The sequence below is a fragment of the Heteronotia binoei genome, chromosome 13, assembly GCF_032191835.1.
Source record: "Heteronotia binoei isolate CCM8104 ecotype False Entrance Well chromosome 13, APGP_CSIRO_Hbin_v1, whole genome shotgun sequence".
Taxonomy (NCBI): Eukaryota; Metazoa; Chordata; class Lepidosauria; order Squamata; family Gekkonidae; genus Heteronotia; species Heteronotia binoei.
Window position 1 is genome coordinate 66,921,588 of NC_083235.1, and position 16,478 is coordinate 66,938,065.

A 16,478-nucleotide genomic window follows, 5' to 3' on the forward strand; every position below is an offset into this window, starting at 1 on the left:
GAGGGGGCCGAAAGCGGGGAGGGGGCCGAAAGCGGGGAGGGGGCCGAAAGCGGGGGGGGCGGCTGGCGGGAGGGGGCGGCCGGTCTTCCTTCCTTCCTTCCTTCCTTCCCTCCTCCTTTCCTTCCCTCCTTCCTTCCTTCCCTCCCTTCCTTTCTTCCTTCCCTCCCTCCTTCCTTCCCTCCTTCCCTCCCTCCCTCCTTCCTTCCTTCCCTCCCTCCTTCCTTCCCTCCCTCCTCCCTCCTTCCTTCCCTCCTTCCCTCCCTCCCTCCTTCCCTCCCTCCTTCCTTTCTTCCTTCCTCCCTCCTTCCTTCCTTCCCTCCGTCCCTCCTTCCTTCATTTCTTCCTTCCCTCCTTCCTCCCTCCCTCCCTCCCTCCCTTCCTTCCTTCCCAGTGGGGTGGGCTCCTGACTCCCTCTGCCGGCTGTTTCTGATAGCCCTGCGCCCCCTCTTTCATTTGATATGTGTCCCGTGCGGGTGCCACCCTCCTGCCGGGAGATGCCGCAAAATGAGCCCCCTTGAGGCTTATGGCGGCAGGGCTCGGGGGAAGCGAGCTAGACTGCTGTTCTTTTGAGGGGTTATAGAGTGTTTCGAGCCCGTCCCTGTGGCATCGGCCCCATCGTTGTGGGACCCAGGGGGCCGGCGCAGCGGCCGGCTGAAGCAGCCTGTCGGTCACTTCCGGGTTCCTGTCCTGCATCTCGACCTGTGTTATTAGTGACAGGCTGCTTCGGCAGGCCGCTGCGCCGGCCTCCTGGGTCCCACAATGATGGGACCGATGCCACAGGGCCGGGCTCGAAACACTCTATAACCCCTCAAAAGAACAGCAGTCTAGCTCGCTTCCCCCGAGCCCTGCCGCCATAAGCCTCAAGGGGGCTCATTTTGCGGCATCTCCCGGCAGGAGGGTGGCACCCGCACGGGACACATATCAAATGAAAGAGGGGGCGCAGGGCTATCAGAAACAGCCGGCGGAAGGAAATGATGTCATTTGGGGGAAATGATGTCACAGGAAGTGATGTCACTTCCTGCTTCTGGCAGGTGGCGCGGGGAAATGATGTCACAGGAAGTGATGTCACTTCCTGTTTCCGGCGGTGGTGTGCTGTCGCCGGAAGTGACGTCACTTCCTGTTTCCGGCGGCGCGTGCACGCACTCAAATCATTCCCCCCTCAAGGTGTCCCTGGCTGGCCTCCAGCTATTATGGCCACTCTACGCAGGGGCAGGCAGTGGCAAGCCACCTCTGAAACATCTCCTGCCTTAAAAACAAGTCTAGCTTTCCACCTAGGGGTGCAGAGTGCTAAAAAGAGAGAGAACTGCTGTCTGCCAAACAATCTTAGGATCTCCTGGCTATTCTACACACCATGCCGTATGGTAATTGTTATTACTACTTCCGTTTCATGTCTAAACTGGCATGGGTCTTTTTGGAGCATCCATACAACGTTGTCCCTTACCTGTGCGCTTTCCACGTTTCCCCTGCTTTGCTATGATCTCTCCCAAACCTCATTTGGTACAAACTTTTGGAAAAGACTATACAGTTTGTGAATACAAAAGTGTGCATTTTTTGCAGCTCCTTCTAATGACGCCATTTTCCTTCTCTCAGTCTCCCACAGCTACCATTTATCCACTTGCCCGCCCCCCAGCCCCAAAGAAAGGCTTTTTTGTTTTAAATTGGTAATTAACATATTATTATTATTGCCTTAAATTGGCAATTGACAGACTGCTGTAGCTTAACTCTATAGCAATATTAATTTCTTAAAGTCTCCAAAAAAGTTTAAGGAAAGCTACCATGGAAATACTCTGCTGCTGCTGCTGCGAATGCTTCTGCATATGCAGTGGCAATGGAAGGTACACAGAAAGATGTTGCCAATGTAGATGCAGCCTGGCTGTGTGCACTTATAGGAGTGGTGTGAGCGGCTATATCAGGGACTCTTCTGAATGCTTGGCTGTATTATAAACCCATCAGCGTTCCATCACTCATTAGCTACATAAAACATTTTCTCATCTTGACACTCAACGAATCACTGAATAGCTTTTTTTGGGGGGGGGGGGGTCTTGCTTTGAGCACTGAAAATGTGCATATACTGAGGTTTCGCCTTTTTTCTATTTTGTTTCAGTATGTTTCCTTTTACATTGTTAAGTTTTTCAATAAAGTATTTTCAAAAAAAGCTAGAAGTAGAGTTTAAAAAAAGAGTTAATCACTCCCAAAAGCAATCTTCATTCTGCTCACCAGGAGCAATAGGCCCCAAATACACTCCCCTGATCCCCCTTTGGGGGAGGGACGGTGGCTCAATGGTAGAGCATCTGCTTGGGAAGCAGAAGGTCCCAGGTTCAATCCCTGGCATCTCCAAAAAAGGGTCCAGGCAAATAGGTGTGAAAAACCTCAGCTTGAGACTCTGAAGAGCCGCTGCCAGTCTGAGAAGACAATACTGACTTTGATGGACCAAGGGTCTGATTCAGTATAAGGCAGCTTCATATGTTCATACATTCAGTTAACAGCTACTAAAATGGCAAGCTACAAACATTACACGGTGATGTCACCTGATAGGCCCCATTGCAATCACGTATCTGTAGAACACAACGCGTAACAGCGAAAAGATTAAAAAGAGAACAGCCATTCAGGTAAGGCCTGTGCATTACAAGAACTATGGGCTCATGCGGTTTCATTAATTAACAGCTTCTCGGTAACAGCAACAATTCCTTGACTTGCATGTTCTTTCAAGCATAATTGAGCAGGAAATACAGGCTTCCCTTTACAAGAAAGAATGTTTAAAATATCTTCATTCCCAGCTTTCCTCACAGTATGAATTTGAGCATGTTACCCTCAAGCAAAAGGTCCACTGGGAACCTCATCATTCCATTTCGCATTAATTCTGGATAGCGCTGATCACCCATACCTTTAGCTCACCCTGCTCACCTATTTAAATCATGGCTGTAGCTGGGGGGTGGTGAATGAGCAAACCCAACACCAGCTTCCCAGATGTATTCACAGCTATCAATTGCATGAATATCCTCAGCTGTATCCTGGGGAGAAAAGCCAGGAAAGAAAGATCAATACACATGCCAACAGAGACTGTAGAAACACAAGAAACACTTGATAGTTTACTAGAGTAGATACTATCAAGCCTCTCAACTGTATGCATGGACTTAATAAATGGCTACCTGCTGAGGTCATCTATAATACTGATGACAAGTGGAACCACTGTTCAAGAAGTACAGAAGATTATAGCATAAGATGCCTACAGTAACTCTAACTGAGGGCTAGTACAGGGCTTGACAAACCCCAGTTTCATAATGTCTAGAAATTTTATTGCAGTACCAGAATTTTCAGCAAGGATTTTATTGTAGAGTCTCTCAGCAATTCTCAGTGGAAGTACAAAGGGTTGGATTGGCTCAAACCAGATTTTCCACTGGTAAGAAAGGGAGGAAGGGGTCCCCTTTGACCAAAAAAGTGCTGTTTGAAATAATGATACCAGCATGGATGTAAGGCTGGTAGAATAGGGGCTGCAGTAAAGAGAAGAATTGGCTGAGATGGAATAAAAAAGCTGGCTGGATCCAACTCAAAGGTTATTTACAAGTTTTGTTATATAATACAAAAATATTTCTTGCTTGTATGTAAACTTACCGTAACTATACAATTCTACAGTAGTGGCTGAATTTACAACCAGTTGCCTTCTATACTGGGTCCAATATTCAATTAAATTGAGCTTCTGAAAGCAATACTGGCATTATGAAAAATTGGGGGAAATTAGGCTATGGTTAGAGGCTAGTTTGTTTCAGCGATTACAAGCAGAGTTTCTCCTATAGTTATTCATATTCTACAACTCTTCTATCATAGCTATAATAAAATTATGAGAAACTGAGGCGTTTAGGATTAGATTCTGCAATTGTGATTAGAAAACAGTAATTAAAATGCAAAACCTTCAGGGATGAAAAATGGAAGATTTGTCTCACTTACTGTAAATCTTCCTTCTCAGTGATGCTGGGGAGGAGCAGTCTGAGATGTGTGAGAAGCTCCTCCTTGGAGGCAGGCAGGGTCACTGATCTTTCTTTTCCTGAGGGGAGGGGCTTCTCTCCCAGGTCCCAGGCTGGTTCTGAAGCAGTTTAGCTCCCACTCTGAGGCACAGTCACAGTTAGAAAACCACTAATCAATGCTCAGACAACAAAACACCACGCATAATAATGTGAAGAACACTAAAAAGGGGGCCCACAAGGAACAGAAGAGAGCCTTACGGGAAGAGAAGAAACCCCTAAGTCGAAACAGCATATCTGAACTGGCACAAGAGCCTTCCATGATGACAGATGTCTCCCCTTAGGTGGGAAGTGACTGCTCCACCCCAGGACCACCAAGAAGGAGTGAGACAAATCTTCCATTCTCCAGTAGTCCAGGGTGGGGCAGTCTGAGACCTGTGGAACATATCAAAGAAGTATGCCCCTGGGAAGGTAACAAAAACTTTGGCTTCTTAGCACGAAAAGGTATACCATGGTAAGACTCTTCACCCAAAGACTGTTTTTGCAGATGCTGCCTTGTCAATCCTATAATGTTTGGTGAAGGAATGGACTGCCCTCAGGCAGCTTCCCTACACACCACCTCAAAGAAAAGGAAAGACCAATAGGCTGCTGATATTGCCAGCAGTGTTCCCTTTAAGCTAAGTTAGTATCAGCTAGCTCACAGTTTTTTAGCCTCCAGCTCACACATTTTTGTCTTAGCTCAGGAAGGATGGCCCCAGAGCAAACTAATTTATGCAGGAGCTCACAATTTAAATGCCAGTAGCTCATGAAGCAGAATTTTTGCTCACAAGACTCCACAGCTTAGAGGGAGCACTGGCTGCCAGCCCTCTAAGCAAATGGTCTGTTGCCCCTGAGGGGGAATCCAGACCCTGGGCTTTATATGCCAGGAAAATACAACTTCTGACCCACCGACTAATGGCAGAAGTTGAAACCCTGTTTCCTAAAGAGGATTTCCCGTAGGATACAAACAGGGTGTCTGTTTTGCAAAACCCCTTAGCTCTGTCTAGTTAGAAGCTAAGCATGCTCTTAACATCTAAACAATGCAATTTCTTTTCCTGAGGATGTTTAAGATTAGGGCAGAACAAAGGATCAGTTCCTCCAACCTATGAAAGAAAAAATTAACCTTTGAGACAAAGGCTGGATCAGAGCACAGCACCATCCTATCATTATGGAAAAAATGCATAACTCTTTCTCTATGGAGGGAGCCTGAAGCTCTGAGACCCTCCTGGTGAAGCCAAAACCCACCAGAAAAATTGTCTTGAAAGTAAGCTCCCTAAAAGGCAGATAACCATAGGTTCAAAAGGAACTTGTAAGAGGGTTTTAAGCACTGTATTAAGGTTCCAGGAGAGGAACTAGTGAGCCTGAGGTGCATTCAGTAAAGATGTTCCCCTAAGAAATCTTGTAATGTGGGGATGATAGGAGAAAGACCACCCTTTCCTGACTCGCCTTATCGCAGAAATGGCTGCCAGCTGTCTTTTCAGTGTGCTGGTACTCAAACCCTTATCCCAAACTTCCTGAAGGAAAGAAAGAATCTCCCCCACTTTGACTGAGAATGGGTCCAACCCTTCCTTTGAACACCAAGACTGAAATATTTGCCAAGTATTATTGTACACTCTGTTGGTCGAGCGCTTCCTAGAAGCTACTAGCATGTGATGTCCATAATCTTACCTGAATAGCCTATTTCTTTGAATTACCACTGCTCAACTTCCAGACTGTGAGGTTTAGCAACTTGGGCTCTGGGTGGAGGAGAGGCCCTTGATGGAGAAGGCCCTTCATGCTTCAAAGGTGCCATGGTTCCCTGGCAGACAGCCATAGTAGGTCTTGGAACCATGGAGCTACCAACTTCTGCCTTAGATCTATGATCCTCTGAATCACCCTTTAAATTAGCTGTATAGGTGGAAAGGCATACAGCAGATGGTCTGGGAGATGCAATTTAAGAGTGTCTGCCCCTATTGTTTGAGAGTTCTTTGTCCTCGAGACGAACCTTGCACCTTGATGATTATACTCTGAGAAGAGGTTCACCTTGATGAACTTGTGGCAGATCTGTTGGAAGATTTCCCTGTTCCGCATTCATTCTGCTTGGTTGAGGGATCTCCTGCTTAGCCAGTCTGCCAGTGTGTTGGTCTTCCCTGCCAAATGGACAGCTTTGAGCAAATGCAGTTGACTCTCTGTCCACTATAAAATCAGCTCTTTCTCTACATGCAGGGAGCCAGATCTCATGTCCCCCTGATGGCTGATGTAAGGTTTGGCATTGTATTGTCCATGTAAATGAGGACATCCTTCCTGACCAAGAGATTCTGGAAGGCTAGGAGGTTCCACCTGATTGCCCTGAATACCAGAAAAATTATGCTCCAGTAGGTTGCTTCAGAGGACCAGGTCCCTTGTGCCATCTTCCAGTGGGAATGGTCTCCCCTCAAAAAGTCTGGATGGAAACTACCATCATTGCAGTTCTTGGATCAAGCCTTCCTGGAGCTCGGTGAGTTTGTGCTAGTATGTCCTGGAATGGAAGAAGAAGCCTTTGGAGAGGGTGCATGTGAAACCCTGCCCAAGGAACAACATCTTGACAAGACATCAACATTCCTAAAAGCCGACTTCCGGTTTGACGGCGGAGCGAAGCGGCAGCGTTTCGGACGGGCTCCGAAGCCTGCCGAGTATCAGTCTTCTAGGGGGGCCTTTCTGAGGTCCGTACTTACCCTGTTGGAGGGCGAAAGTATATAGAAGGGGCGAGGGGAGAGGAAGAGCCAGGCCGGCTCTCCGGTAATCCCCCTACCTTACTTTCCCGAAGACCGAAGGCGTCGGAAGACGAACAAGCTCCAGCCACCGGTTCACGGAGGTGCTGTGTGGAGGTCGGGGGCAAGAGATACGAAGTTCTAATTTTTCTCCTGCTCGTGCACTGGGACGGTGCTGGTCTAGAGGATTCTAAGCGAAGGCGTATTTCATCCCAAAAGTTGGCTAAAGAGTCTTCCCTGTCCTGACTGTGAGTGAGTGAGTGAGCAGAGGGAGGAGGCGTGTGATTGACGTGTGATTGGCACGTCAATGCTGGTCGGTGGCGACGGGAGGGAAGGCGCCCACACCACGAATAAGTTGAGGATTTCTTCTTCGTTGTCTCTGGTGGGGGAGACTGCTAAAGGCGTTGGACTACTTGTGAAGTGAAAAGGTGGCTATTTTGGCTTTCGGGTCTCTCGGTGGATTGACTCTGGACTCTGGGGCGTTGTCGGAGGGCGGAGGCTGGTGTGAGGAGACGACGGTGGCTCAGAAGAGGCAAATTTGCAACTTACGAACTCAGAAGGTACAGCAACTGGTCGGGGCTACCTAGGAGCTGTCACTTTAAGGAGCAACACAAGTAGCTGATGTAGTGGACTCGTAGAAGAAAGGAAATCAGAACTAATAAGCAACGTGGGATACAATAGATTAAAGACGATAACGACGATAACGACGGACTGGGGACTATACTAAAGGTTTTTTTTTTTGTTTTGTTTTTTGTTTTTTTTATGTGGAAGTATTTAGAAGAAAGACTTTGTCTACTATTTGCCTAGATTGTGAAGTTTTCTATGTTTAGGTTATACTCTTTCTTGAGTCCCATCTCATAGTGTTTTGACTGCTAGCTATTGAATATATATATAACATAAGATAACTGAATTAACATTTGAGAATCTGATAGGGTACATATTGTTGATAATAACTAGAGTAAGAAAACAGTAAGGTGCAGAGAAATAAACCCTTCAGTAGGTTAAGGATTGAGTGTGAATATAGGTTGACAAGATGTCTCAACAGGGAAAATTTAAGGCTTCCCCAGGGCAGCCTAAGGCAGTTGGTGCTGCAATTGCACAGGAGTCAATTAAAGAAATACAGCAAAATTTTGCTGAGGCACTTAATCAATTACAGGATTCTCTCTCTAAACAAATAGAAAGACTGGGTGAAAAATTTGATGGGTTAGATAACAAATTTAGTGAAACTAAAAAAGATGTTCTAGAAGTGGTGAAGATAACTAAATCAATAGAATATAAACTGAAACAGACTGAAGGTAAAATGGGAGATCTTGAGCAAAAACAGGTAGAATTAAACAATAAAATAGCCCAGATGGAAATGGGACAAGCTGAGTACGTGCTCAGATTCTTAAACGTACCAGAGGAAAAAAATGAATGTCTATTGAAAATAATGGCAGAAGCACTTACGGAGATTATAGGAGTAGAGAGTGATGAAGTGGAGAAGGAGATTGACAGCATTTATAGAGTAAACACATTATATGCGAAAAAGAATGATCTCTCAAGGGAAATACATGTGAGGTTTGCTCGAAAGGTGATTAAGGAAAAGATCTGGAAGGAAGTTAAAGATCGGCAGTTGATGATAAAAGGAGTCAAAATTAAAATCATGAAAGAAGTGCCCTGGTCAATACGGAGTAGAAGAAAAGACTATTTAAAACTAACCGAGCTACTTCAGGGGAAAGGCATAATGTATAGATGGCTAACTCCGGAAGGAGTGTTATTTACCTACGCCAATTCTAGATTTAGAATAGACTCCATTTTCAAGGCAGAGGAATTTATTAATAAATATACGAAAGATTGGCAAAGAAAGGTGTGGCCCCCAAATCCCAAAGAATTGAAGGAGAGATTCACACAGAAAGAAGCGGCTTCATATTTAAAGGAACGTGAGGAAGGAGAAGTAGGACAAGAAGAAGAAAGTTCTTATAGAGAAACCAGGTTACAGAAAAAGAAAAAATCTCAGTGGTCTGAGTGAATAGTGAATAGAATACAGAAATAATATACAATAAACAAAATGAAGATTATTTCAGTAAACGTAAACGGTCTTAATTCACCCCAGAAAAGGAAACGTGTCTTTCACCAACTTAAAAAATTTGGGGCAGACATTATTTGCCTACAAGAAACACATATAAAAAGGAAGGATGAACATTTACTAATCAGTAAAGGGTTGGGGAAAGCTATATGTACCTCGGAGGAGGGGAAAAAAAAAAGAGGATTGGTGACATATATTCGAGGTGATTGCCAAGCGGAACTAATTTTTGAAGGGAAAGATGCTCGTATTCAGGGTATAGAAATTGTTAAACAGCATGAAAAATTTCTGCTAATAAATGTTTACGCACCTAATGACGCACAGGGTACATTTTATAGAGAATTATGTCAGAAGGTGAGAAGCTGTGAACATGAAAATATATGTATAACAGGGGACTTTAATGCAGTAAGTGATCCACAACTGGATAGAAGTTCTGGGAATGACGGCAAAAAGAAAATCAAAAGGAAAGGGAGTAGTATCTTTCCTTATAACTTTGTTAAACTGGTTGAAGATTACGGTCTGGTAGATATCTGGCGCATTTTAAATCCAAGTAGACGGGATTATACCTATTTTTCGAACAGGCATAATTCCTGGTCAAGGATTGACATGATGTGGCTCTCAGTGGGTATGGTCAAAACAGTGCAGGAGGCAGAAATTCTCCCCTCAACGATTGCGGACCACTGTCCGGTAATGTGTGAACTGAAAGTTAGTGAGAGAAAATCGGGATGGAGAATGTATCATAACTTGACCAAAAACAAGAAGTTTGTTGAATTTATACAGAAAGAAATGACTTTCTTTTTTCATATAAACACACAGGAAGAGCTGTCGCACACAATAGTGTGGGAAACAAGCAAGGCCTATTTTAGAGGATTGGTTATAAATTTTTTAGCAAATAAGAGACGAGAAGATGCTAGAGCAAGGATAGAGCTAACTGATCTAATTAAAAATAAAGAAGCTCAATTAAAGATAAACCCCCTACAAAAGGCAATTAAAGAGGAAGTGCGGATTCTAAAACATAAACTTCATTTAGTTATGTTGGAAGAAATGGAAAGGAAAATAGCTTATTCCAAGCAACAATACTTTGACAATGCAAACAAGCCAGGAAAGTGGCTAGCTTATAGAATTAGGAAGGAAAAAGAAAAAAAAATAATTAAAGTATTAAAGGATAAAGAAGGAAAACTTAAATCCCGTCTGGAAGATCTAAAGATAATAGTAAAGGATTTTTATCTAGACTTATATAAAAAGGCCAATATATGTAAAGAAGATCAGGAGGCTTATTTGAATAGAAAATTTTTGATGAAGATACCGGAAGATAAAATAAAAATTCTAAATGAACCAATTGCTATGTATGAAATTGAAGAAGCCTGGTCTAAGTTAAAGAAGAACAAAGCGGCAGGCCCTGATGGCATTCCTGCAGAATACTATATCACTTTTAAAGATTTGTTAATTACGCATTTTAAAAATCTAATTCAGGAGGTTTGGTATTCTGCAAAATTACCGGATTCTTGGAGATACAGTACTGTGACACTTATACCCAAAACGGATGGACAAACGAATGACATCAGATGTTACCGACCAATATCTTTATTGAACGTGGATTATAAAGTCTACTCACTAATTTTGGCAAATAGGTTGAAAAAGATCTTAAATAGTATAATCCACCCAGATCAAACGGGTTTCTTACCATCCAGATTTATGCGAACAAATATTCGTATCTTGGCTAATATCTTGGAGTACTTGGATTTATGCAGGGATAAACAGGCTGCCTTTTTCTTCATTGACGCTGAAAAAGCGTTTGATAATCTTGATTGGAATTTTCTGTTTGAAATTTTTAAGAAATTGGGCTGCGGAGGAGATTTTGTAAAAAATATACAGGCGATCTATGATAAACAGTCAGCTAGGATAGTGGTCAATGGAGACCTTACAGAGGAGATAATACTTGAGAAGGGGACGAGACAGGGTTGCCCGTTATCTCCCCTTTTATTTATATTATCTTTGGAAGTTCTGAATAACTCAATTAGGGCAAACGCTAAAATCAAAGGAGTTAAAGCGAAAGGAGAGGAATATAAAATTTTAACATATGCTGATGATATGGCCTTAATCCTACAAGACCCTCTAGAATCAGCTGAGGAGGCTTTAAAAGAACTAACTGAATATGGTGAGGTAGCAGGATTAAAAGTAAATAAACAGAAATCAAAAATTTTGACGAAAAATATGTCTGATTTAGCATCCCGTGAACTGGAGAACAAGATGGGCTGCAAATTAGAACAAAAAATAAAATACTTAGGTGTAATCTTATCAAATAGATGTAGTAATATTTATGAAAACAACTTCATACCGTTATTAAAAGAGGTGGAAATATTGTTTAAAAACTGGAAGAACTTAGGATTATCCTTTATGGGAAGGGCAGCCCTGATCAAGATGTGTATATTACCCAAGATTTTATTTTTACTACAAATGGTATGTTTTGCCGTTAGAAAACCGTTTTTTGTTAAAATGAATCAACAGCTTAGATCTTTTATATGGCAGGGCAGGAAACCCAGAATTAAGTGGAAAATCTTATTGGATAAGAAGTTAAATGGAGGTTTGGCCCTTCCAGATATAGAAATATATCATTTAGCTTGTGTGACATTATGGCTAAAGGAATGGATACATTTAGAGAACAAGCGCATATTAGCGATAGAAGGTTTTGACCTTCAAGCCGGATGGCATGCCAACCTCTGGTATTTAAGGAAGCCTCAGATGTATTTCAAAAACCATTTGATCCGGAAGTCCCTTTTGACAGGTTGGCTTAGCTTGAGGAATAAGATTTACGGGGAAAAGACTCCCAGATGGATCTCACCGGAGGAAGCCTCTGTGCAGCCTCAATTATGGGAGTCTACTAATCCAATTAGATACAGCGATTTACTTGACGAAACGGATAAATTAAAAAACAAGCAGGAGTTAGATACTCGGGGAATAAGGATAGAGTGGTGGACAATGGTGCTGATCCTGGCAAAGTATAACAAAGATAAAATTGCAGGGTTTACAAGGCAGAATTTTGACTTCGATAAGCTAATGCTCTCTGGTCCATATAAATCAATTAAGAGGGTATATAACTATATCTTACAAAGGGAGTTAGAAGACGAAGCGGTTAAAGAGACCATGACATGGTGGGCGAAAAACTTGGAGAAAAATATTATGATAGATCAATGGGAAACCCTATGGAAAAATAACTATAAAACAATCAAACCGGTGAGTTTTAGAGAGAATTATTTCAAAATGTTCCACAGATGGTATCTTACGCCATCACGGTTAAGCAAATTTAACTCTAAGATATCACCGAAGTGTTGGAAATGTGAAGTGAAGACGGGTACATTTTTTCATTGTTGGTGGACATGTGACTTAGCACAAAAATACTGGGTGATGGTTTATAATTTATTGAAGGAAATCTTAAAGGTGAATATACACTTCAAAGCAGAGTTAATGCTTTTATCTTTGGTTAAAGATAATGTTCCACGAAAAGATGAATATATCACTGTCTATATTTTAACAGCTGCCAGAATTTTATTTGCAAAGGTCTGGAGACAGAAAGATACACCTCAAAGGGATGACTTAGTACAAAAAATTTTCAACGTCGCAGAAATGGATATTCTGTCCAATATGATAAGAGGTCTAAATAAAGTAGATGCAACTGAAAAATGGAGAAAATTCTATGTTTGGCTTAATAAGTGAGATAACGGAGGGAAGATTTATTAATTTAAGATAATAAAGCTAGTGGAAATAACAATAATATCAGATAATTAAATAAGAAATGCTTATGTTTGTATATGCCACAAGCAACCCCAATCTGTATAAGATATTGATGTATGATGTTTTTGTATAAACGAAAATAAAATGGTAAAACTTAAAAAAAAAAAAAAAAAAACATTCCTAAAAGCCTTGCCAGAACCAGGACCTTCACATGAGACTGCTGGGTGATTTCCTGTATCAGTGCTAGGATCTTCTCCCTGGGACAAGAAAACTTTGTCTTGAACAGTTTCTACAGTGACCCACAGCTGGAGAACCCTCTGGGCAGGAGACAAACAACTCTTTTCCCTGTTAATAATGAGCCCATGGTCTTGCAAGCAGGAGACAGTCCATTCCACATCCTCCATTCCTTGTTAATTTGAAGGAGACCTGATTTGAATGTTTTCCAGGTACAGAAAAATCAAAATGTCCTGAGTTCTCAAATGTGCCACTAGCAAGACTAGCACATTGGTGAATACCCTTGGGGCCACCTTGAAACCAAAGGGGAGAGCCCAGTATTGAAAATGGTTCCCACTGTAGAAGAAACCTCCAATGAGATTCCTGAACTGGGTCATGAAAGCAGGCCTCTGACAGAACTATAGATGCCAGGAAATTTTTGAATTCATCCTTTTGAATTGATGGAACTATGGACTTGAGAGTTTCCCTCTGGAATGTCCTCTTTTTGATTCTGTGGTTAAATCACTTCAAGTCTAGAATGGCTCTCACATCCCCATTCTTCTTTGGAACTATGAAGAAAACGGAGTAGATCTCAGATGCCTTTTGCTTCTCTTGGACTGGTTCTGTTGCTTCAATGGTCAACAGGTGCTGAACAGCCTGCAGGAGGAGGAGATGCTTCCTTGGGCACTGGTTCCTCAGAACAGTTTCTTGGAATGATGTTCTAAGAAGTATCCACTTGAGACTGTCCAGTGCTCAGCTGTCACCTACAGACAACTCCCAATGATCTGCAGGATACTGAAGTCATTCTTCAATGTTTGGTGGGTCTAACTGTTGGTAGTTGTCCTGTGGAACGGCTCTTCTTGAGGCCTCATGTGTTCTGGCCTGTTGGCCTGTGGAAAGAGGAGCTGGGGGTACCAGACTGCTTGGATTGCCATTATCCCATGGGAGATTTTGCGGATTGAAAGCCAGAGGAGCGCTTAGGTTCATGAAAGGAATGAAAGCCCTTCTTGGGCTTGTTCTCTCTTTCTTATGCGAGGGCAATGCTCTTTTCTTATCCTTATCCTCTTCCAGTTATCTATCCATTCTGTCCCCAGTGACATTAATGCCTTTGGAGGGAACACTGGCCACCCAAGCTTGAGATGATGGGTCCACTTCCCAATTGCAGAACCAGGTGTTGCAAATGGCAGTGATGTTGGATGCAATTGCCCTGTCCAACAGCTGAATTGCATCCGACAATGCATTTGCAGAAAAAGTTGCCACAAGGGTGATCTTCTTTAATTCATCTTTAAGCTTCTTGGGGATAACATTATAACAACATAAGAGAAGCCATGTTGGATCAGGCCAGTGGCCCACCCAGTCCAACACTGTGTTACACAGTGGCCAAAAAAACCCAGGTGCCATCAGGAGGTCCATCAGTGGAGCCAGGACACTAGAAGCCCTTCCACTGTTGCTTCTCCCAAGCACCAAGAATACAGAGCATCACTGTCCCAGACAGAGAGTTCCAACAATATGCTGTGGCTAATTAGCCACTGATGGACCTCTGCTCCATATGTTTATCTACTCCTGCTGCTGAAAGATCTGAGGTCCAAGAGTAGACTACCCTAGAAAAAAAGGCAGCTTGCAGTAGAAGCCCTGAGGGCAGCCCGCCTCAAAATTCTTGTGCAGAGATTGATCTATCTTCTTGTCACAAGGGTCCATAAGAAAGACCATCTGCCTCTGTAGGAATGATGGAGTTTGAGCACAAGCCGGTGACTGGAGCAACCATTACTGGGAGTTTAAAATGCTCTGCTGCCTTGGGCACCAGAGAGCAGAAGTGAGAGACAATGGAATGATTAGTCTTTGTCCTTGCCAGAGTTTCCCGCTCAGTTTTGACCACCTTGTTGAAGATGGATGGAAAAGGAATCCCAAGGTGGGGGATCCCTATGGAAAGGCTCTGGCTGAACCAGATGGTCTACTGCCTCCTTTTTTTCCCCCAAATGCATAGAACCTTAGGAAGAAGCTTAGAGGAAAACTCTTGTGGGAAAAGGCGAGTCTGCTTTGTACTTTTTAATGGATCTTCCTCATCCCCAATAGTTCTTCCTCCTTCTTCAGAGAGGAAGAACCAGAGAAGTCAGACTCCTTAGAACAAGGGACTAGGAGCTCTAGTGGACCTAATTTATTAGGTGGGGCTCCTTTATGTCTCTTTGAACGTGGAGGTGAAAGAGTCCCTGTTCTCCCACCTTCTTCCAGCACCGGAACTGGAGAGTGAGTGGTATCTAGTTCTGTCAGAAGGCTAGAGATGTCTCTTATACTAGGAATGGCCTCTAAAAGAGCTGCTCTGATCCCCCTTGATCCAAGCTAAAAGGTTGGCCTGGGCACTGTCCACTGACAGATCCAGAGTAGGAGTTTCTGCCTGTTCCAATTCAAGAAGGGGGAACTTGAACAGAGGAAGGGGAGGGGGAAGAAGAGAGTTCCAGGTTTGACACCAACCCCTTCTGAGGCACACACTCAGGCCACCATTGGAAAAATTTACCACCCTTCTGCTTCCTCAAAAAGAGGACATGACTCTCCTGTTTCCTCAAAAAGAAAAATAACTTACCTTACTGGGATTCAGGCTGAAGGAAGGTACTGCTGAGTAGCTGCCTCATGGTGCACCCAGCCAGCCTTTCCAGGCTTTAAATTGCCACAGAGAGAAGCATGAAGCTCCCGCTGTATCAACAGTCAGTGCTCCACAAGTTGAAGGAGCGATTGGGTAAGCCTCTGGCCTGAAGGCTGGAGTCTCCACAGATTGCTTCTCCTCTGCGCATCAGAGGTGGGGGTGGGGGGTCTCTCTCTCGGCTTGACTTCGCGAACGAAGATTTAAGAAGGGTGCACTAGTCCACGTCTGCTGCAGGCTCGCTGGTGGCTGACAAGACCAATGCGGGACAGGCAGGTCCGGCCACAGTGGCTGCAGGGAAAAGTCTGATTTGGGGTTGGTGCTGTAGCAGTGCGATTCTTCCTCAATCTCCTTTTGCCCTCAAGACCAGCTATGCGTGCGTTCTCAAAGGAAGAGACAGCCTGGTGGATGGTGTGCCTCCATGCTTTGCGAACTGAGGCTAGGTCAGACCACTGGTGATGGTTGATGCGACAGGTGCCAAGGGATTTCTTCAAGGAGTCCTTGTACCTCTTCTTTGGTGCCCCTCTATTTCGATGGCCGGTGGAAAGTTCGCCATACAGGGCAATCTTGGGAAGGCGGTGGTTTTCCATCCTGGAAATATGCCCTGCCCAGCGCAGCTGCGTCTTCAACAGCAGTGCCTCGATGCTTGCAACCTCCGCCTGCTTAAGGACTTCAGTGTTGGTCACAAAGTCACTCCAGTGGATGTTGAGGATGGTGCGAAGGCAGTGCTGATGAAAGCGCTCAAGGAGTCGCAGGTGATGATGGTATAACACCCACGATTCGGAGCCTTAGATGAGGGTTGTCATCACAACCGCTTTGTAAACATTGAATCATTTGTAAACATTGGGGGTAATTGCTGTGGTGATTCCCTTGCAGAGGCCTCTTTCCAGGAAGATGTTCCCCGTGGCCTTTTCAACTCACAAGAAAGAGCTAAAGGTGGGAGGGGGAGTCTCTCCAACAGGATTTCCCATCCATCCCTTAAGAAAGGCAGTAGTCTCCTGGCCCCTAAAATGCTGTCCTAATGTCAAGGAGAAGAGGCAGGGAGACTGACAGACAAACAAAAAACAAGAACAAAAGAGAAAGAAAACTAGAAATCATTATGCTCTAAA

The 16,478-nt window shown here is 43.7% G+C and overlaps 1 protein-coding gene across 1 annotated transcript in view; it reads right to left on the bottom strand.

The window, feature by feature from the left end:
- Window positions 1-16,478, bottom strand: part of HID1 (HID1 domain containing) — a 97,832-nt gene that overhangs the window by 43,355 nt on the left and 37,999 nt on the right. Inside the window, exon 5 of the mRNA XM_060251934.1 lies at window positions 2,905-3,011. Coding sequence (XP_060107917.1) covers window positions 2,905-3,011 — 107 coding nt within the window. The remainder of the gene's footprint in view (window positions 1-2,904; window positions 3,012-16,478) is intronic.